The sequence below is a fragment of the Tinamus guttatus genome, unplaced genomic scaffold (genome assembly GCF_059628265.1).
Source record: "Tinamus guttatus ecotype Peru unplaced genomic scaffold, ASM5962826v1 Tinamus_guttatus_pri_ptg000649l, whole genome shotgun sequence".
Taxonomy (NCBI): domain Eukaryota; kingdom Metazoa; phylum Chordata; class Aves; order Tinamiformes; family Tinamidae; genus Tinamus; species Tinamus guttatus.
In genome coordinates this window covers 3,714,459-3,735,619 of record NW_028289183.1, presented here as the reverse complement: position 1 = coordinate 3,735,619, position 21,161 = coordinate 3,714,459, and the positions used below count along the sequence as shown (strand labels likewise).

Sequence of the window (21,161 nt, the reverse complement as noted above, 5' to 3'; positions counted from 1 at the left end):
TCACCCCGCTCGTGTCTCCTCTCTGCTCGCACAGGGACTGCGCGTTCGGGGCCGTGGGGAGCCGGGTCTGCTCGTGCAGGGGCTGCGTGGGGCAGAGCAGAGCTGTGACGACAGGGCAGCCCCTGCGCCCGGCTGAAACAGCCCGACCGCCCCGTGCGGCGCCGGCGCTTCGGGATCCCCGGGGCCGGGTGTTGAAACGGGGTTTTGCAATTCCGTGCTGGGAAGAGGAGTTGCCACAGAGGTGATCGCTGGGCTCCACCTCGACGGGGAACGGGGAGGGGGCTCTCTCCTTAAATATGGTTGAGGCAAATGGTTTGCTGCAAGGTTTATGGAGCCTGGAGCAGCAATGTGCTCTCTGGAGAGCTGTGGAAGAATGAGCGTCCTTAGTCCTTAGCTGTTAACGCTGGGTTGGTGCTAATGGCTCTGTTGGTGTTTGTTTTTAAGGCTGAGACAAGAAAGAGATCTAGAGTGAAGGGCTGGCACAGCTCGGAGCAGAGGGAACACTTCTGGGTCGGGTTCCAGTGAAGAGCAAAACCTGCCTGGTGGGGCTGTGTTCAGGCTGATAAAGCAGTAGTAGCTAAGCCAATAGCTACTTTTAATGTAATTTTAAAATTAATGTAATTTTTTTACACCTTTTAATGTAGGCGCCGTCAGCTCCTCGGCAGCCTCGCTTGCTGTCTTGTGCAGGTAAAAAGCTCATGGAATCAGGACGACTGTTTCCCTTCCATGCAGCTTTCGCTCTGCTAGTTGGGGACTGTTAGGTTCTGCTTTAGCATCTCTGCTCTCTCATTTCCTCGTTTTATGTGGAGAAAACTGTGTTTGAAGAAATCGGAGCTCATCAGTATCTGGCTTTGCGTGCTTTGGGCCCCTGGCTGTTTCCTGCCTACAGCAGCTCAGAGGGGCAGTGAGGTGGGTTTGCTTCTCTGCTGCTGTCTCCTCCTGCTGCGCGCTGCAGCCCCCGGAGCGAGGCCGCTGTCCCGAGCGCCGCACGGAGCCGCTGCCGGAGCAGCACCCGGAGCCGCTGCCGGAGCCGCTGCCGGAGCAGCACCTGGTGCTGCGGCCAGGTCAGCCCGGCCCGGGCGCCCGCAAGGAAGGCTGAGTAAACAGAAAGAAACAAAAGCCGATTCTCACTGACCTCGAGTGCAGAACAGAGCCCGGCCCCACAGAGCGGGAGGCAGCAGCAGGTAGAGCCTGCCCTGCCTTGGGTCTCCCCGTGGAGCTGCTCCGCGCAGGACGGAAATTCAGAAGATCCGTCCCCGCTGCACGGGCAGCCCCTCTGCACCCGCCGCAGTTTCCTCAGCAGCAGCCCTGCTGGAAACCCTCCTGGCTGGAGGCTCCTTTGGTGGCTACTTGAGGATCGTATTCCAGAGTTAGCTAAAATTAGCTGTTGGTATTGAAATGTTTGCCTTGAGCTGGCATGCATCCTCTGTTACTAGTTTGGCCCTCTGTAATGAACAGGGTTCTCTTGCTGCTTATCTCTGAACAAAAAAAAACTTATTTAAGGCCCTTTCTCCAAAAAGGGGCACTTCTCTCTGTTCCGTAATCAGTTTCTTTAAGAGCTGGTGGTGATTACACATAACCGCGGTGTTTGCTGGCCGCGCTGCAGGGCTGGTATTGCAGCTGCTGGGGACCTCTTCCTTCCCAGGTAGTTGCAGCGTGTGCTGCGCAGATATTAGATTTGTTCTAACGCAATTCTTGCCTCCTCCTTGGCAGATCTTCTGAATTTGGCTCCCGACTGAAGTTGGCAGAGAATGGACACATTTCCCCGGCGATGTCTCTGGGGCGGCTTCTCCGTCGTGCCTCTTCCAGAGCCTCAGACCTCCTGACCCTACATCCCGGTGGCGGCAGCGGTTCAGCCTCGGTGCTCGACGGGGAGATCCTCTACTCCAAGAACAATGTGTGCGTCCACCCTCCCGAGCTGCTGCAGGGCCTCGGCGAGCATCACCCAGGTGACAGCCCCCCTGACACGCTCTTTGGGCTCTCCTGGGGAAATTGGGCTTATTTTTTGCATTTTGGGTGCCAAGGAATGACAAGGCCCCAGTGGGGGACAGGGCAAGGAGAGCCATCCACAAGCTGATCTGTCAGCTCTCCTTTTAATAGGAGAACTGATAGTATCCTTCCTTTCTCTTCTGGCCTATGAGGAATTTACCTGTTTTCATGAGACCGTTTTTATTGGCAGAAGCTGGACAAAGTTGTCATTTGAGGATACCAGTTTCTGCTGCTTTTTCAGCGCTATATGTCCTTCAAAGCCAAGTGTCATCATGTAGCTGTCATTGCTAGAGTGGCCTCAGCAACCATTAGTAAAGGGAAAGGAAGGAAACTGATTGTGGCCCCATGCACTGGAGTAAATGAAGATAAATGCTGCCCTGCCCCTTTATCTTGGCTTGTTACCAATTGAAATTTATTCCAGGTTTTCATGAATATTCTTGTCATGAATATTCTTCCATGTTTTCATCAAAGAGAGTAGTGGCTACTGGCTTAACTTCACAAAATCAATTATTCCATGAACATTGACCCCCACTTCCCTTTTTCATGCATGTGACCATTTTTTCTTGGCTATCTATAGGAATTCTTTAGCTCCGCTAAGGTAAATATTCTTGAGAAACGAATGTTTATCTGGCACTTGAAGTTGTTTAACTAACCAACAGTGAAAGTTTTTCATGTGGCAACGTATTTCGTAACGTGCTCTTGATCAGTAATCTGTCCAGGAAGCTGAAATAATTGCTTGTGATTTCTGTGACGACTTAGGACAGAGGGAATTTATTATATACAAAAAAATAAAATGCAGAATGGAAGTTATTTGCAAATATTGAATAGCAGGGAGAGCTGCACAATTTGCCAGGCGGGTTTCTCTGTAGTGGTAAATGACAAGTTTGTTTTGCTGTGGGTAATGGTGGGGAAGGGGGAGAGTTTCCTGAGAGCGAAGCGGTGTCGTCACGGGTTGCTGCTCTGCTGTCTCGCAGGCTACCTGTGCCTGTACATGGAGAAGGACGAGCTGCTGGGCACGACGCTCATCCTGGCGTGGGTGCCCAACGCGCGCATCCAGCGGCAGGACGAGGAGGCGCTGCGCTACGTGACGCCCGAGGGCTCCCCGGTGCGCCGGGCGCCGCGCCGGCGAGGCCGGCGTGGGGACGGGGAGCCCGGGGACCCCGCGGCCGGGCCGCCGCCGCGGGGCGACGCTGCCGACGACGGCTGCGCCCCCGAGGAAGCGGAGCGGCCGTCCCCGCGCGGCGCGGCCCACAGCGACTCAGGGATCCTGTCGACAATCAGCTCTCAGGACGAGCAGAGCGGGCCGGAGTGCCGGGCCGAGCCGGGCGAGGACGAGGGCTCCTTGGAGCTGTCTGCCGACGACGGGAGCAGGGACAGCACCCTGGACTCTGATTCGGACGCCTTCTCCTCGCCCTTCTGCCTCTCGCCCATCAGTGAAGCCCTCGGGAAGAGCAGCAGCTCCGTGTTTCTGGATAACGACAGCAGGTGAGTCTGGCCGTGCCGCTGGGGCGCTTGCTGAGCCCGGGGCGTTGAGCTGAGCACACAGGTGTTGAGCTGAATGTCCTGCTCTGCCTCGCTGTAATCCCTCCCCTACTCTAACACCCTTAAAACCTCCAGAAGTTGCACGTTGGCTAGTCCTGCTTCAGCTCCCTGAAGGTCCCAAGGTGTCACACGGGGTATTTTAGTGATCGCAGGTGTGTCTAAGTGGCAGCACTTCTCCGTGGCACCTGCAATAAGATGCACGGCGGGGAGAGAGGGCACCTTGGCAAAGGAGGCGCAGAGGGTGACTCGTGTCACGGCTCACGGGCGGCGTTTGCGGCTCTGCCCTGTGCTGGGAGCGGATGCGAGAGCTGCGGTCCTGACCACGGCGCCGAGTTTGAGCGTATTCCTGAGCTCTGAAACTGCCTGGAATTAGGAAAAACAAGCTGTTTGTGTGTGTGTCCAGCCCACATGAAGATGTGGCCTGTGAAGATAAGTTGCTGCTTTATTTTATGGGCTAATTTCAGACCTACAGAATGGCAATAAGGACAGGGTTTGCAAAGGAAGCTTTGCAATAGGTTCAACTCTTTCTTGATGTTATAAAGCATTTAAGAAGTGCAGTGGTTTGAGAAATTTGTATCTGCTTTGCGTGTCCCAGCAGTAGGTTTAAGGGTAACCGGAGCGTCACGGGCAGCGCTCGGAGCCCGGCCCAGCTCCCTCCTCTGGCTGGAGAGCCGCGTTGCAGAGCGCCCAGAGCAGGTCTCAGGCTCCAGGTTACGTTAAACAACATCAGTTTGAAACAATAAGTCTTAGTAAGTAAGGATAACGCTTTGAAGAAACTCTGGGAAGCTGGTACTTACTTGCATTATATTTTTAGTGCTGATGTCTCTGTTCTTAGAGTCTGCTGCAAAGCAGTTTTTGCGGGGCTCTCCTGAGCATCTTCAGGCGGAGCTGACCTGCAGTGCAAGGAGCAGCCGTCCTTCCCGTGGCAGGGAAGCAGGCCGGGAGCCGGGCTCGGAAGCGGCTCACCCAGCGGCTGCCCGGGCTGTCGGCCGGGAATCGCTGCCGAGCGCCGCTTTGGGATAGCGGCATCGGCGCCCGCGGCCGTGCCCGGCGACTCGGCCCCGGGGGAGGCGTCAGGTACCGCGGGTGCCCGCTCTGCCCCGGAGCCTTTCCCAAGGGGGCGGTAATTTTAGCAGCCAATAATAAAAATAATGATGCGTTTTTGTGACGAGGGAGCTGAGCTGCAGCTCCCCGGGCAGCACCGAGGCCGCCCCCGGCCTCCCCTGCTGCAATGCTGCCGGGCTCTTGCATTTGCTGTCCCCAAGGCGCTTCCCAAGGAGCCCATCAGGGAACGGCTCGGCCGGGCGGCACCGCGCGCTTGCGTCAGGCTGGTTGGGAATAGCAGGGCTCCGAGCTGGGGCCGCGCGGGCACCGGAGCTGCTGCAATTCTTGCAGCATCTTGTGTCACCCCGGCCCGGCGCCCACGTGGGCTCTGCCGCCGTCTTGGCGTTTGGTTTCTCACAACCGTGCCCGGTTTGCGGCCCCTTGTGAGGTAAAATAGGGAAGTGCCTGACTCTGGGCACCCAAACAGCAGAACTGTGCCCAGATCCTCACTGGGATGTCGCTGCTTTTCCCCCTCCCTGTTAATCCGGGGTGGGTTTAAGCTGGGCCTAGGGAGCCGCTGCAGAGGGGCAGAGGAGGGGTCCAGGCTGCGGCTCTTTGGGGCCTGTGCAATCAATTAACATCCTTAATCAATTAAAGTTGTTGCAGGCAGCAAAGTGGAGGAGGTTGGGCGCATCTAGGAGATGGCAGAAGGATCCATCTTGCTTTACATAAATATTTGAACAGCAAAAATGTTAATTATAGCAGGTTTGGGAGGATTTTTTCCCTCCTCCGGTTCGCTGCCAGATTTCAGTGGCAGAGAGCAGCGACAGTGAACGGGGGGGCCGGGCCGCGGCTCGCGGGGCCGTGGGGGGTTTCGCCGTGGGATGGCGGGTGGGAGCGGGGGGCACCCAAGGAGAGCCCGGGGCCGCGGCAGGCGGTGCCATGGGCGGCGGGGGGGGCTCCGCGCGGGGCCAGCGCCGCGGCCGCCAGGGGGCGCGTTCGGCTCCGAGCTCCGCACTCTGCTCCCGGCTCCACGTTCCGGGCTCCGAGCTCCGGGCCCTGCTCTCGGCTCCGGGCTCCACGTTGCAGGCTCCGAGCTCCGCGCCCTGCTCTGGGCTCCAAGCTCCGGGCTCCACGTTCCGGGCTCCGAGCTCCGGGCCCTGCTCTCGGCTCCGGGCTCCACGTTGCAGGCTCCGAGCTCCGCGCCCTGCTCTGGGCTCCAAGCTCCGGGCTCCACGTTCCGGGCTCCGAGCTCTGGGCCCTGCTCTTGGCTCTGAGCTCCACGTTGCGGGCTCCACACTCCAGGCTGCACGTTCCGGACTCCACGTTGCGGGCTCTGAGCTTCGCGCCCTGCTCTGGGCTCCGGGCTCCATATTGCGGGCTCCGAGCTCCGGGCCCCACGTTCCGGGCTCCGAGCTCCGTGCCCTGCTCTCGGCTCCGAGCTCCGGGCTCCACGTTCCGGGCTCCGAGCTCCGTGCCCTGCTCTCGGCTCCGAGCTCCACGTTCCGGGCTCCGAGCTCCAGGCCCTGCTCTGGGCTCCGGGCTCCACATTGTGGGCTCCACACTTTGGGCTTCAAGCTCTGCGCCCTGCTCTCAGCTCCGAGCTGCGGTCTCCACGCTTTGGGCTCCAAGCTCCGCGCCCTGCTCTCGGCTCCGGGCTTCACGCTCTCGGCTCCAAGCTCTGCGCCCTGCTCTTGGCTCCGAGCTCCACGCCCTGCTCTCAGCTCTGGGCTCCCAGCTCCGCACCCTACTCTCAGCTCTGGCCTCAGCTCCACGCTCCGGGCTCCAAGCTCCGCACCCTGCTCTCAGCTCCAGGCACAGCTCCGGGCTCCGCTGGGCTCCGCTCCGCTCAGTTCGGGCCATGCAGCCTGGGCTTTGCAAGCCGGGGCGTGGAGCGGCTGCCGTGCAGGGCCGGCGTTCACAGAGGGGGCGTTTGGGGGGTTCTCTGTTTTTACTTTATTTTTATGCCGTTCTGACGCTCAGCTCCATCGCTCAGAAATTGGGGGGGGCAGCAGCGTGACCAGCAATTTACCTTCCAGCGGACAGAACTCGGAGCCCTCTGCCCCGTCCCGCTGCAGGAAAGCGCCTTCTCCAGGATGTTCTCATGTTATCTCTGCTACCTGTTTATGTTATCGTAACACCCAGAAACCCTAATTGAGGCTGGAGATAAACGGTGCTGGCTGCTATCCCTGGCTTTGGGAGGGAAGAATTGCTTTAACTGGATCAAAATAAAAGCGCTTGTCCCCTCCAAGAGCAGCACGTGCCAATAAACCCGCGTCGTCTCTGCCTTCGTGGCTCAGTCCTTGGCGTTATAACGGCGTGATCAGGAACACACTTTTGGGCAGCTCCCCTCCGCACTGCGCCGCCCTCGCCGGGAAGCCCCATTCCGGAGCTGCGGAACGTGGGCGCTCAGGAAGGGTCCCCCTGAAATTCCCAGGGCCTTGCTTGGAGCCAGGAATGCAGGAACAAAGGTAATCTCCAGGGCTTTCAAGGGACCGGGGCTTGGAAGGCTTGATTGTAATTAGCATAATTAGTGTAGAATTTTATTTTTGCATGGATAGCACTGAAAGAAAAAAGCAAAATAATCCGTCGGTTTTAAAAATAAAATAAACACTGGTAAGAAAGGTCCCCTTTTCTGGGCTGGAATATGCTGCAAAGCAAACATTCTTTTGGGGGCTTTGCTGAGAAATCACTTTTTCCATCTAAGGAATTCTCTTAAGTGTTGCATTTCGATTGATTTATTAATGAGCGAAAGCCCAGGCAGGAGGTGCCCCTTCTCGGTGCGGATTGCAGAAATCTGCCAGTCAGCTTTTGGAATATTTTCCTTCCTTAAAACGGGGGTAAAATTTGCATTGCTGAGCAGCGTGTGCTGCGTTTGGCTTCTCGGGAGCTGCGTGCGTTTTAGTCAGCAGCAGCAAACTGCAAATTCTGCCCGTGTGCCCAGAGCAAAACCTCGTCTCCGTCCCACCTGGGTCACATACACCTGCCTGCGAGCGGATCCGTGAAAATAGGTAACTGCTTTGGGAAGCGCGTGCGTGTGCGTGACGTTCCGGGCTGGGATCGGGTCGAAGACATTAGAGCACCCACTTATTCACTGTGAACTTCTGCATTCTTCTTTCTTTCTTTCTTTTTTTTTCCCCTTTACGTTCAAAATAGTGAACTCAAGAATTCTGCGTTTATTTTGCTTGCCCTTCAGTTTAATTTATAGCAGGTCGGGGGCCCTTTGGCGGCGAGCAGGGCTGTTTTGGTTGTGCCCCCCACTGCCGCCCGAACCCCCGCAGGCCCCGAGGACGTCGAGGAAGGAATTAGGAGGCAACAAAGGCGGCTCTGTAGGTAGCGCAGGGATGGGAAGAGAGCTTGGCCCTGCGAGCTGGGTCCTTGTGCCCGGAACCAAGGAGATTCGGGGTGATTCCTCACTGCTTGACTCCCCTACAGCGAGGTTCAGGGTGATTCCTTGCTCCTTTTTTCCCATGCAAGCAGGTTTGGGGCGATTCCTCGCTGCTTTTTTCCCATGCAAGCAGGTTTGGGGCGATTCCTCGCCGCTTTTTTCCCATCCGAGCAGGTTTGGGGCGATTCCTCGCCGCTTTTTCCCCATCCAAGCAGGTTTGGGGCGATTCCTCGCCGCTTTTTTCCCATCCGAGCAGGTTTGGGGCGATTCCTGGCTGCTTTTTTCCCATCCGAGCAGGTTTGGGGCGATTCCTCGCTGCTTTTCCCCATTCGAGCAGGTTTGCCCTCTAGACCACGCAGCGCGGCCTCTCCGCGTGCCGCCTGCACCAGCAGCACAAGCAGAGCAGCCACCCCCAGCGCTTCGGCTTTCGGAAGCGCTGCCAAGTCCGCGTCCTGGTGGCGAGCGCTGAGGATACAATTATTGCCCCTAACCTTTCATTTTCCCTTTACGGCGAGCTAAGCAGAGCAAGTTTGTCGGTGCAGAGTGCTCCTAATTTGGTCTCGGGTGGCCGCCGTGATTGGCAGCCCGTTGTCATCGCGGCGCGGGCGCCCTGAGACGGAGCCGAGCAGAACAAATGCGGGCGGACAGCTGCGGCCCCCGGGGACGGCGCTGGAAAAGGTGAAAGAAGTGCAATTACAGGAGGTTTTCAGCGCAGAAAGTTAATTAGCTACTAAATAGCATTTAGTGCAGTTCAACGTGGGGAAATTCATGTTTTGAAAGCAAACAGATCAATGCAAGGCCTGCGGAACAGGCCCTCGGAAAGTCCGTGTTGACATTCATGTACTTTGTACTGCTGCGTCCCATGCAGGTTTTTGCAGATTCCTCTTTTAAATGGGCAGAACGGTTGGATTTGTTTCCACGTGTGTTTGCAGATGTCCAGAGATGCTCTGCACGAGTGTGTTTTGACGCTCAAGAGACGCTGGGCAGCCCTTCATCCAGCCTGAGCGAGTATCTAAATCCTTTTTCCCTATTCAGAGGTCAGCGTGGATGGATTCTCACAGGCTCTTTGAGGCAAAGAAAATCCAAAATTCCAGGTATTTTCCAGGTATTTTCAGGCAAAGGGTGAGTTTAACACAGCTCTTACCCTTCTCACCCTTCTGTGCTCACAAGAGGCGAGGAGCTCACGTGGTGGCCCTGTGCGGTCCCTGCGTGGTCCCGCTGTCCTGGAAGTGCCACCCGTTCTTCCTGCATCCTTCTAGTCCCTCTCCACACCATGGTTCGGAACAGGCAGATATGTTCGGATAAAATACTGAACCCCGAATTACCAATCTCTTTCCTTTTGTGTGTAGCTGAGATGGGCACTCTCCACCGCTCGCTCCGTGTGTATCTTGCAGGGGACAAATTTGCCGTGAGAATGGCAGGTCCCTTTGTCTGGACAGTTACTGCACTCAATTTTGGGGCATTTCGGAATAGCTCTGAATTCCTGCTGATGGATTCTTTATTTGCAGCTGTCATAGGCGTTTTAGGCAGCAAGCTCCTTCACCTTGCTGGAAAGAAGAACCTGGAAGGTCAGTGCCTGTGGGGAAGAGTGGAGAAACGGAGAAACGCTCCCCTCGGGGAGGGAGAGGGGCGTGTAATTCCCATTACACGGATGCTCGTGTGTTGTGATGACATTGCTGTCCGTAAAGGATGCCTCGCAGCCGTGGGGCAGCGCTGACAAGAGGAGGCTTCGGCTCTTGCAAGACACCGTGCGGCGCGCGCTGCTACCTGCCGCATCGCTGCGGCGGCCCCAGCCCCTCTCCCTCCTGGAATTACATTTGTCACGTCGTGTTACAGATGAGCTGTTGGATCTTGGCTGCTGAAATAGCCTTCCCGTGTAATTGATGCCCTGGTTCTGCAATGCAAATAATAATATCAGCTGTTCTATCTCTTGGTGCTGTAGGTGGCCGGTGCTCGGACCGGGCAGGGAGTTGCTGAGTGTGTGCAGAGCTGCTGCATGGGGCCAGCGTCCCGGGTGTGCAGGGCAGCCCCAGCTGTGGAGCAGGAGGGTCTGTAGCTTGCCGGAGGACAGGGAGCTGCTTTACAGAGGTATTTTCTGTCCTAGGGGCTACAAAACCTTGTGCAATGCAGATAGAGTTGGTTGCTGTAACTGGTTGTTGAGGGGAGAAAGGGCATCACCTGCTCACCTTGCTCACCAACAAGAATGAGATGTAGTTTGATGCAAAAGAGTTATGAGGATTAAAGAAAAAGAGCTTTTTCATATAGTTACAAATATGTCCGCAGAGTTCCGGCCTCAGGTTTTGCTCATCTCCCTTAATTTCCAGCCCGTTTTTGTTCCCGAGGACCATTGCGCTGGGGTTCTCTTTCTTTGGTAAAATGTGTTGCACGCTGGTGGGCACTCACTTTTCCTTGGATCCCACAAGCTCAAGTTTCTCAGGATGTTCCCCCAGCTATTTGTCTTATGATGCTCCATCTCTCTCTTTTGTGGGACACTTTGGGACAAATCCCTCCTCCAACACAGATAATAAACCGGCTCTGACGAACAGAAAATGGAAGAATTCCTTCCTTTTTGTGTCTGTTGTGATCATAGCCAGAGAAGCCTGCAAAACCCGCACAAGCAGCATTGCAGGGGCTTCCTCCCCTCACTGCTTAAGTCCGAGGCAGGACGTGCCAGCGGGCAGCATCCGTCCTTGGCAGCCACGTGTTTGCCCGAGCTTTCAATGCAGGGCACTTGGATGGTGGCAATCCCCGCTGCAAACCAGTTTTCCACTTCTTGTCTTAGGGACCAAGGCACCTTTGCAACAGTGCCAGAAAACGGGTTGCTGCTGCAAACCAGCATTTAAGCTGCTTTGAGCCATCTCTTCGCGCGGGTTTTTCCTGGCATGGCCGCGGGCACCGGCGCTCCCGCTGCTCGTGCCGAACAGGAGCTACCAAGAGCTTTGGGCGAGCGTTCCACTTTGCAGCTTTGTCAGAAAATAACACGCGATTTTTTTCACAGAGCCCAGTGCAATTTTTGCAGGAAACCCCCCAAAGTGGAGCGGGGACCCAGCTGCGCTTGTAAGACGGGGAGCACCCGGTGTCGCGACGCAGCAGAGCTGCTCTCGCCCCTCGGACGGGGCTGCCCGTGCGCTGTGCAGCGCGGCCGGGCCGGAGCTGCTGCTTTGGTGCATTCGGGGCACGGAGCGGAGCAGACGGCCCCGCGGCGGCACCGGGGGGTTTTCCCGGTTGGCGCTCGGGGCTCGAGCCGGGTGGTTGAAGGAGGCCCCGTTAAAAACGCAACCCGCGGCGAGGGGGTGTGCGGAGCCGCGTGCGCCGGGAGCAGCGCCGGAGCGGCCGGCTCGGCCGCGCTGCGCACGCACGCACGCTGAGGCGGTGATTTTCAGCGTTCAGCGCCTACATTGTTGGGTAAGCGGATTAGAAAACACTGCATAAAGTGGCATTGCAGGGGGCTGTCTTTATACCTGCTACTCGCCTTGTTTTGCAAACCCTGATTTCACAGCGGAGCCCATTCAGAGCTGGCACTAGGATTGTTCGCGTGTATTGGCCTTTTTGAGACCTGAGGGGTCACAGTTTCAGATTCGCTTCGTTCTCGAGCAGTGATATTTTCCTTTTGCGATCCGGGCTGGCTGCAGGCGTGTGGGGTTCTTTAATCTGAACTCAGCCATTCTTAGGGATGAATATCTGGGGCCCTGTCAGCCCCCAGCTCGCTGGGAAGCGCTGGGATCCTTCTCTTCACCGTGCGGTGGGTTAAAGAGCTCCTGTATGATCCTCCTTAACCCTCCAAAGCTTCAAGTCTTCAGGCAGAAACCGTTTGTCTGAGGTTTACACACTTGGATTTGTGTTGTCAGGCTCACTCGCAAAGGAATCACAAGGAACTTGGCTTTAGGGGAAATAGGGTAGGGAGTTGATTTAAACAAAAATAATCCCCCATTTGGTGTCCTTGTTGCTGACTCCCTAAACCTGCTCCGGGCTCGTGCCGGAGCGCGGGCGGTCGCTGCGGGCGGCCCTGGCTGATGTCCCGCTGGGTTCTCCCCGCAGGGACACGTGTGACAACCGCCTGACCTGCTCGACCAGCTCTGCCTCCAGCCTGGACACCAGCGCCCCGCTCCCCGAGAGCAACGGGCAGGCGCAGAGCGCCCGCTGGGACGAGCAGCAGAAGGTGTTTGCCCTGGAGCAGATCTGCGGCGTCTTCCGGGTGGACCTGGGCCACATGAGGTCCCTTCGCCTGTTCTTCAGGTAGGAAATGGGCTGCCGTGGGCTCCGCAGCTCGGTGGCCGCCGTCCCCCGCGGTCCTGCCCCCTGGAGAGCCTCGGAGCTGCAGCCCTGGGGGCTCCACGAGCTTTTCCCCCTCTAAGGCCAAGGTGCTGATACTGGTCTTAGCTGTCTCGCACGAAAACATGTTAAATAACATAGGGATGGGGAAAGCCTCTCCTTAGCTACACTCCCTTCTCCACTGCCTGCCCCTCACTGGGCTTCTCTAGGGTGCTAGTGCTCTTCAGCTCTTAACTTTCAATTTATTAAAAAAGATACTAAAGCCTCTTTTTACTCGCATTTTTGGATCTTGCTCCGTATTTCCTCAGAGTACACTGTGTGCAATGGAATCCGCACCTCCTGCGTCCTGCTTCTGGGCTAGACTTCTTGTCCCTTTGGTTCTCCAGGGAAGACAGACCTGAATCCCTTCCCATCACAGAGGGGGAAAGGAATCTCTCACCAGGCCTGAGCAAAGAAGCTCGAAAGGATCCTGTGGTCCTTGAAGCTGTGTTCCAAGCTATGAAATTCTTTCCGCTCCCCATTTTAAGGGTCAACCTGATGCTACACTTCTTTATAATTCACTTTCCTTCCTCGTGCACTGCGCTGGCTGCTCTGGCTGATGCCCCGTGTCTCCTGCAGTGACGAGGCCTGCACCTGCGGACAGCTGGTCGTTGCGAGCAGGGAGAGTCAGTACAAGATCTTCCATTTCCACCACGGGGGCCTGGACAAGCTGTCGGAAGTGTTCCAGCAGTGGAAGTACTGCACGGAGACCCACCTCAAAGAGCAGGTACCGAGCCAGCCCCGTGGGGCGCAGACGGGCTTCCTCAGTGCACGTGTCGCCGCACAGATGCTTTTGGCCAGAGCACCGTGGTGAGGAAAGAAAGTTGGGAATTGTGTCACCGAGCGAGGCAGGAGGCTCCACAGGTCCAGCACAAGGCACAGGGCCCTATGGCCCTCACATGTCCCTGCTGTCCCCGGGCACCTGCGGCAGGGCCCGGGGCCTCGCTGGGTGGCTGCTGGCCACCGCATGCACGGGGTGGCCACGGGGTCTCAACGCGGCCAGCGGCTCCCATCCGCTCTGTGGAGCACAGCACACCGCATCTGAAAATGTTTTGACAAGGCACCTTGCCATATTTTGTTCAATCTACATACAAATGTGATAAGAGCTCTTTAATTATCTGTTTAAGATACTGTATGTGCTTATTAGAACCAGTGGTTTTTAAATTTCCATCCTTCCCACCGAGCCCCCCGCTGCTTTTCTTATTATGGTCGCATGGGCTCACTTTTTGCATTGAGCAACCTTTGATTTTTAAATTAAATGTCAGCTGCAGTCTTGCACTGGGATCATGAGTGCCCTTAGAGAGCCTGGCAGTGCAGTTCCCCGCTTGCCTAACAGCAATCCCTTTGTATATGGCCAATCATATGTAATTTATTGCAGGCATTCCTGGCGGGGTGAAGTTTTGCTGTAAGCAGCATTAATTCAGCTTCAGGTCAGGGATAAGACTGGGGGAGGAATGGAAATATATATTTTTTTCTTTTTGTAAGATGAAGCTGTTTTGTGTGTACTCAGATTTTTAATTATTCTAATCACTCTCGCTATTGTAATGGTTATAATTCAAAAAGAAAAATAAAGCCCGAGTACTGTGCCTTACCGCTTAATCCTGCGAGAGCTGAGCAAAAGGGTTTTGGTGCTCTGGAAGCCGCCGCGGCCACTGCCTCCAGCGGGTTGGGTTTGCTGTGTCCCTGCCTGCAGCAGCTGGTGGCCGAGAGGACGTGCATGCAGTTCTCCATCCGCCGCCCCAAGCTGCCGTCCTCGGAGACGCACCCCGAGGAGAACGCGCACAAGCGCCTCGACGTGACGGCCTGGCTGCACCACCTCAACGAGGCCGGGCAGGTGGAGGAGGAGTACAAGCTGCAGAAGGTGAGAGCGGCTCTCGTGCCTCCGTGGGAGCGCTAGGGCCTCCGTGGGAGCGCTGGGGCCTCCGTGGGAGCGCTAGGGCCTCCATGGGAGCGCGGGGGCCTCCGTGGGAGCGCGGGGGCCTCCGTGGGAGCGCGGGGGCCTCCGTGGGAGCGCTTGGGCCTCCGTGGGAGCGCTGGGCCCTCCGTGGGAGCGCGGGGCCCTCCGTGGGAGCGCTGGGCCCTCCGTGGGAGCACAGGGGCCTCCATGGGAGCGCTGGGGCCTCCATGGGAGCACAGGGGCCTCCGTGGGAGCGCTGGGGCCTCCGTGGGAGCGCTGGGGCCTCCGTGGGAGCGCGGGGGCCTCCGTGGGAGCGCTGGGCCCTCCGTGGGAGCGCGGGGGCCTCCGTGGGAGCGCTGGGTCCTCCGTGGGAGCGCTGGGGCCTCCGTGGGAGCGCTTGGGCCTCCGTGGGAGCGCTGGGTCCTCCGTGGGAGCGCTGGGGCCTCCGTGGGAGCACAGGGGCCTCCGTGGGAGCGCTGGGTCCTCCGTGGGAGCGCTGGGGCCTCCGTGGGGGCGCGGGGGCCTCCGTGGGAGCGCAGGGGCCTCCGTGGGAGCACGGGGGCCTCCATGGGAGCGCTTGGGCCTCCGTGGGAGCGCTTGGGCCTCCGTGGGAGCGCGGGGGCCTCCGTGGGAGCGCTGGGCCCTCCGTGGGAGCGCTAGGGCCTCCGTGGGAGCACAGGGTCCTCCGTGGTAGCGCTAGGGCCTCCGTGGGAGCACGGGGTCCTCCGTGGGAGCGCTGGGTCCTCCATGGGAGCGCTGGGGCCTCCGTGGGAGCGCTGGGGGCCGCAGGTCTCGCTGGACGCGTGGACCAGGCGGCTGCAAGCGGAGCAGGGCGGCAGCAGCAGCGCGCGGAGCTGCCGCGGCCGAGCCCTCCGCGAGCCTCGACCCAGGCGCGCTCGCGAGATGCGGTTTGGGGAACGCTGGATATTGCTGTGGGGAACTGCAGGGAGCCCTGGGTCCGAGCCCTGAGAGAAGTTTGTGGTGAAATGCAGCGTCTCCAAGAATTGGGGATTAAGCCGTGACATGAGAACGACACGTTAATCATAGAGCCTCTCCAGGGGGGGTTATTGACATTGAAATGAGCCCGATTTGTGTCTCGTCTGGGAATAGAAGGCCAGCACTTTCCCTCTAAACATGTGCAAATTGCAGGAGCTTGAATCAAGGCGTCACTTGTCAGGAAAGAACTGCAAAGCCACCAAAGCATAGGAGCTGGCAGTTTCTTGTTGCTGTGTTTGGGAATGCTAAATCTGGACCAGTCATAACTTTTGCTCCTTCTTCCAGGCCATTTTCTTTGGTGGGGTTGATATTTCCATCCGTGGAGAAGTGTGGCCCTTTCTGCTGCGCTACTACAGCTATGAGTCCACCTCCGAAGAGAGGGAGGCGCTGAGGATACAGAAGAGGAAAGAATACTTCGAGATCCAGGAGAAAAGGTAGCCGTCCACCTTCATCCTCTGCTGCTCCTCCCTCCTTAGGCCTTAAGTGACATTAATACCACAACTGAATTGCAGTGACTCTGCCTCCTCCTTTCCAGGAGAGGTTGGTGGAGTGTGGAAGTGAGAGGGGTGGGTAAAGGAGGGGTCATCAGGCGTAGCTGGCTTCCTCTTGAGCTAATACTGTGTAACTCAAGTGGAATGTTACTTGGGCTCTTGAAAGAGGCTTGCCTGTACCGTAGAGGAAAACTTTCCCCATGGGCAAGACCAGCAGCTTAACACGTTTGGGTCAACACATGGAAGGTGAAAAGGAAATCTTACACATCAAGGGGCTTGGACTACACAATCTCTAAAGGTCTCTTCCAACTTTAAGGATTCTGTGATTGGATATAAAAATAAGAAAGAAAAGGGGGGTCTAATTCAAGGAAATTATTGCTGTAAAAATGTGAGTTTTAAACTAGTTGTGAGTAGATTTAAGCTGAAGAAAGATAGTGTTGTTAATTAGGAGATGCACTAAGCACTGAGTGCCGAGCTCTAGGGTGCCACCCACAAGGAGCAGCAGAAGGTCTGGCTGCTCCTGCAGCAGAACCTGACCGGTTTATCACAGGAAACACATCAGGTCATCCCACTGCAATCAAGGAGTTCCTTCTAGTATTGCGTTTGGATAGAAAATCTGTTTTTCTAGACAGACCTGCTGGTCTGGTGTTCTGGTGGTGAGAAATCTGTGCAGAAAGATGAGTTTCTCTCTCAAATCTAAGGCTGTTTGTTCCTAGTGGCAATCACATTTGTGTCACACACTCACCTTGCTGCTCTGTTTGCAGACTTTCGATGACTCCAGATGAACAGAAGGATTTCTGGCGTAACGTGCAGTTCACAGTGGACAAAGACGTCGTGAGGACTGACCGCAGCAACCAGTTCTTCCGCGGGGAGGGCAACCCAAACGTGGAAACCATGAGGTGACGTGTCTGATTGTAGTCTCCCAAACCCAATCTCCTGCTGAAGATAGAGGCAGCTCAGAAAGGAGTTGGACAGGACAACTGAGGAGTGTGGTGCCCAGACCTGCCCTAGGAGTGCTGCAGAACATCATGCAAACAGTGGCAGGGACCAGATGATGTGGAGCTCTTTCTGCCCAAGTGCCTTTGTTGCTGCTTTAGCCATTCACTTCTTGATGTAATAACCTTGCTTCTATCACCATTATGCTCCTAACTGAGTTAGGGAAAGCAGTTTGGTGGGATGCAACATGCTCTGCAGGTGCTCAGGAGATCTCATGCATGTGTGGTGTAAGCCCCATGCCTCTGTGGCTGTAACTGCATGTTAATCTTCTAGATGGCCGGGGTGATGTGTTACTCCTCTGCACTAACACAGCATGTGGTGGGAGTAGTGGGGAGAGTGGGAAGAGCATGACCTTGGCTGTGGTGTGTCCTCCCTGCACCTCACTCCTCCCCTCGAACGTCTCCTCTAGGAGGATCTTGCTGAACTATGCAGTTTTTAACCCAACGATCGGATACTCCCAAGGGATGTCTGACCTGGTTGCCCCAATCCTGGCCGAGGTCCTAGATGAGTCGGATACTTTCTGGTGCTTTGTGGGATTGATGCAGAATACGATCTTCTTCAGCTCACCCCGGGATGAGGACATGGAGAAACAGCTGGTGAGGCTGAGCACAGAGCTCGGTTTTGTCATGTCTTTAACTTCTCCCTGCTCAAATTAGGAGACTGCCATGAAGCAGTTGCCTAGGCTGTTGCTGTGGATTCCAGCATACAGAGCCACATCCCAAACTCATAAAATGCCTGGTAGATAAACGAATCCTAGGTGACCAGGGCACTCTGGAGCCAGTTATAGCCAATCAGTTGTCAAATTAAAGTCACATTGGCCACACTGAAGGAGCGTTTCAGATTGCAACATTAATGTCCCTTCCTTTCTAGTTAAGATCCTGCGAATCCATCCTAAACAAAACCAGTCCTGTTCCAGTCATGAGGCCACCAGTGAAAGCGGTGAATCCGTGCTGGAGACTTAGGGGACGTTGCTGGTGGGGTGCACTTGGTCAATGCCCACATTTGTGCCCTGCAGCGAACCTTTATGGCCAGGCTTCCCCAAATGCCTTCCATGTCGCTCAGTGTCTAATGAAATGCAATACTGCCAGAGACAGTTACATACTGAAGACTATAGCTGCCTTCCTCAGCATGAGCCTCTTCCCCTTTCTCTCCACAACGTAGCTGCTGTGGCAGTTGCTTTGCACTCTCCCTCCTTCCTTGCGAAGCAGCCGCAGGGGTCCATGAGCTCGGACAGGCCCGGGGTGCTGTGTTAAGCAGCCTGTGAGCAGGTGGAAATGGGAGCGTTTGGTGCCGGGAGAGCTTTGCAGCGGGTTGTGCCGGAGCCCGCAGGGACGTGCCGGGCTCCCCGGCGTGGGGAGCACTGGGGACGGCGCCTCGTCCCCACGCGAGGCTCAGCCACGAGTGTCTCTTGCAGATGTACCTGCGGGAACTGCTGCGGCTCATGCACCCGCGCTTCTACCAGCACCTGCTTTCCCTGGGAGAGGACGGCCTGCAGATGCTCTTCTGTCACCGCTGGATCCTCCTCTGCTTTAAACGTGAATTTCCAGACGCTGAGGCGTTGCGCATGTGGGAAGCGTGCTGGGCTCACTATCAGGTCAGACAGCTCTCACGGGACAGCGGCGTGTCCTTCGCTGAACCCTCGCCATCCCAGCAACACGGCGGGCTGTGCTTAAGGGTTGTTGGTAGCAAGGTATCCAGAAGAGGTTTCATTGCAGGCATTCCCTTTCCACCACACTTTCTTAGGCGAGACTGTGGCAGCGTGGTTTACAGTCAGCAATGTTCTGTTTGATTTGCTGCAGCTTACCTTGAAGGAAAGTAAAATGGATCCAAATTGCACCTTGAGTTGCCTCATGACAGAGTTCCGGAGCTCACAGACACATGAGCTCCAAAGGTCCCTGTTTCATGCAAAATGCTTTGTTTGCCTGAGCAGCCAATTCCCCAGGTATTCGGAGTCTTTGCAGAACCTTCAGTCTGGTCTCCTGCAAGGGCAGCAGCAGGGCTGGGGGACAAGGAGAGTTTTCTGCCTGCCAAAGGGCTCCTCTCCCTCCTGCTTTGGTGGGTTCAGCAGCGCTAGCGCCTGAGAAGTCTTGCCCAGCAGCTGCCCTTCCTTGTGGGCATGTTGCTGCCGAACATCCCTGTGAGATGCCCAGGGAGATTTGGAGTAGGCACATCCGTGATTGGAAGCATCGCAGCCGGTCTGGAGCAATTGGGGGGTTATCTACAGAGCAGGAGGGTGGAGGCTGCGCGGAGGGTGGGGAGGTTGTCAGCCCTCTGTGCCCACCTGCTGCAATCCAGTCCCTCTTTTCTCATTGCAGACTGACTATTTCCACCTCTTCATCTGTGTGGCCATAGTGGTGATTTATGGGGACGACGTCATTGAACAACAACTGGCCACTGACCAGATGCTGCTGCATTTTGGCAACCTGGCTATGCACATGAACGGAGAACTTGTACTCAGGAAGGTGAGTGCCTGTGTACACGTGAGGGCCAAGTCCAAGAGATGGTCCAAGAGATGAGCCAGGCCCTCAAGAAAGTAAGAGACTGATGCTAAATCTTACCCATCTCCTGTATCCCCCTGCTCATCCCTGGAAGAATAAACGGGGAGATGGTCAAATTATTCCATTAGAATCATAGAATCATTATGGTTGGGAAAAACTTTTGAGATCATTGAGTCCAGCCATAAGCCCCTCAACACCATCCTGCTAAACCATATCCCCGAGTGCCTCATCTACACGTTTCTTGAACATTGCCAGGGACGGTGACTCCCCCGCTTCCCTAGGCTGCCTCTTCCAATGCTTCACTACTCTTTCCATGTAGAAATTTTTCCTAATATCCAATTGGAACTGCCCCTGGCTCAACTTGAGGCCATTTCCTCTTGAAATGGTGTTCAGGTGTTTGCCTGGAGGGAGCCTATTCTGCAGAGACAGGGCTGGAGGAAGCTGAGGGCTTAGCAGGCAGTGATGTGGTTGGGATTACAGAACTTGCTCGTGCTTAGGGAGCGGTGGGCAGAGCTCGTCATCCTCGTGTCACAGTCCCCAGTCCCGCTCCACCTGCCCAGGTGATGTGCTGCACGCGCCCTTCCCCTATGAAGTTTTGGCTCTTCTAATGTAGATATATAGAAGCTAAACACATAGACCTATAGAGCTAAAGGGGGAGGAGGACAGGTAGGATGCGGTGACCGAGCCGCTTGTCTCTCCCCTGCAGGCCAGGAGTCTGCTCTATCAGTTCCACCTGCTGCCCCGCGTGCCCTGCAGCCTGCACGACCTGTGCAAGCTCTGCGGCACGGGCATGTGGGACAGCGGCTTCATCCCGGCCGTCGAGTGCTCCGGCCACCACCCCGCATCCGAGAGCTGCCCCTACGGGGGGCTGCCAGAAGCGGCGTCTCCGAAAGCAGGAAGCGAAGGCAGGAGAGGCTTGAAAACACGGGACGTCTTTGCTTTCCGGAAATAGCCGCGGAGGAACAGGGCGTAGCGGCAGGAAGGATATGTGCAGCAGAAACATGCTGAAGGCGAGGATGGAGGGATAGTTGGTGACAACTCTGACAAGACTGAGATGTAGAGAACCGAAGAGAAATGAAACCCCTTTGTGGGTGGAAGCAAATCACATTCCACTAAGTAGTGGAACCCCAGTGAAATGCATCTGCCCAGGAACAGTGTTTGCACGTTTTTTGGATTTGATTTGATTAGAAATATGAAGCATTTCTAGATCTTACCAAGGACCTGTTATTCTGCCTCTGGGTTGGACTGGTTAGCCACCAAAACCATGTTACTCGCTGATGAGAAATGAGGATGCTCCAGAGAGCCAAGTGCAACTGGCAGCGTTTGTGGGTCAGGTGGAGAGAGCAGAGCTGGGACAAGACTGTGGACGTCCCTTCATCCAGAGCATCCTGCTCACCCACGCTCTCTGCCTTGACCAAAACCTGCAGCCTAGTGGCTTCTCCCTAAAGCCATGATGATCGTTTTGATTTTATTTGCCAAAAATAAACCTGCAAACTGTTGGGATTGTAGGGAGGGCATGTCATTTGTTGGCGAGCTGGAACTGGCCACCTAAAGGTCTGTCCCTCGCCTTTTCTACTTTTATACAGTACCCTTGCTGGCGTGGTTTTTTCCCACTTGCACAGAACGTGTGCAGCCACGGGTCTTCAAGCACTGCTTTTCTGTATTCAGGGTATTTCACAGACACGTTTCAAAGTTTACTTCTCCATTGTATTGCAGCAAAGCAGCTCCTTTATGCTGACAACTGCAGACTTTAGACACTTGTTTATAGAACTCTGTTGTTTCCAGTGTGTTTCCCAATATGTTTCCCTTGGCTCTTATTAACTACTGGTTATCTTCTGTCTTTCTCTGTCTTCACCATGGCTGTAGCATCTACTCTCTACTTGTGCCTTAGATGCTTCAGCTGGTACTGGGGATGTGTCCTCCTACCCTTCCTGAGGTGGAAACAAAGCTTCATTTCTTGCCGTTGTTTCTGCTGAGCTCTCTTTGCCAGCAGTTTCCTTTGTGTTGTT

At 55.9% G+C, this 21,161-nt stretch overlaps 1 protein-coding gene across 2 annotated transcripts; it reads left to right on the top strand.

Annotated features, from left to right (window-relative positions):
* The first annotated feature begins 1,703 nt into the window (after window positions 1-1,703).
* On the top strand, window positions 1,704-20,130 carry TBC1D16 (TBC1 domain family member 16). 2 transcript variants are annotated; one of them, XM_088535885.1, is made up of 11 exons: window positions 1,707-1,949; window positions 2,964-3,474; window positions 12,002-12,199; window positions 12,854-13,001; window positions 13,968-14,135; window positions 15,453-15,601; window positions 16,423-16,557; window positions 17,064-17,250; window positions 18,069-18,248; window positions 18,970-19,116; window positions 19,859-20,130. In XM_088535885.1, exons 1-11 carry the CDS (start codon window positions 1,772-1,774, stop codon window positions 20,102-20,104), a joined length of 2,247 nt encoding a protein of 748 aa, XP_088392011.1. In that variant the 5' UTR covers window positions 1,707-1,771; the 3' UTR covers window positions 20,105-20,130. The 2 variants fall into 2 exon arrangements, with proteins under 2 accessions (XP_088392012.1, XP_088392011.1); XM_088535886.1 differs by lacking the exon at window positions 19,859-20,130 and having other exon boundaries at window positions 1,704-1,949; window positions 19,007-19,111.
* The last annotated feature ends 1,031 nt before the right edge of the window (window positions 20,131-21,161 follow it).

What these genes read in the sequence shown, in the direction of transcription:
- TBC1D16 (XM_088535885.1), top strand. Translation starts at nt 1,772, where the DNA reads ATGTCTCTGGGGCGGCTTCTCCGTCGTGCCTCTTCCAGAGCCTCAGAC. An exon ending in CCTCGGCGAGCATCACCCAG is followed by an intron (nt 1,950 to 2,963) that starts GTGACAGCCCCC and finishes GCTGTCTCGCAG; the next exon opens with GCTACCTGTGCCTGTACATG. An exon ending in TTTCTGGATAACGACAGCAG is followed by an intron (nt 3,475 to 12,001) that starts GTGAGTCTGGCC and finishes TTCTCCCCGCAG; the next exon opens with GGACACGTGTGACAACCGCC.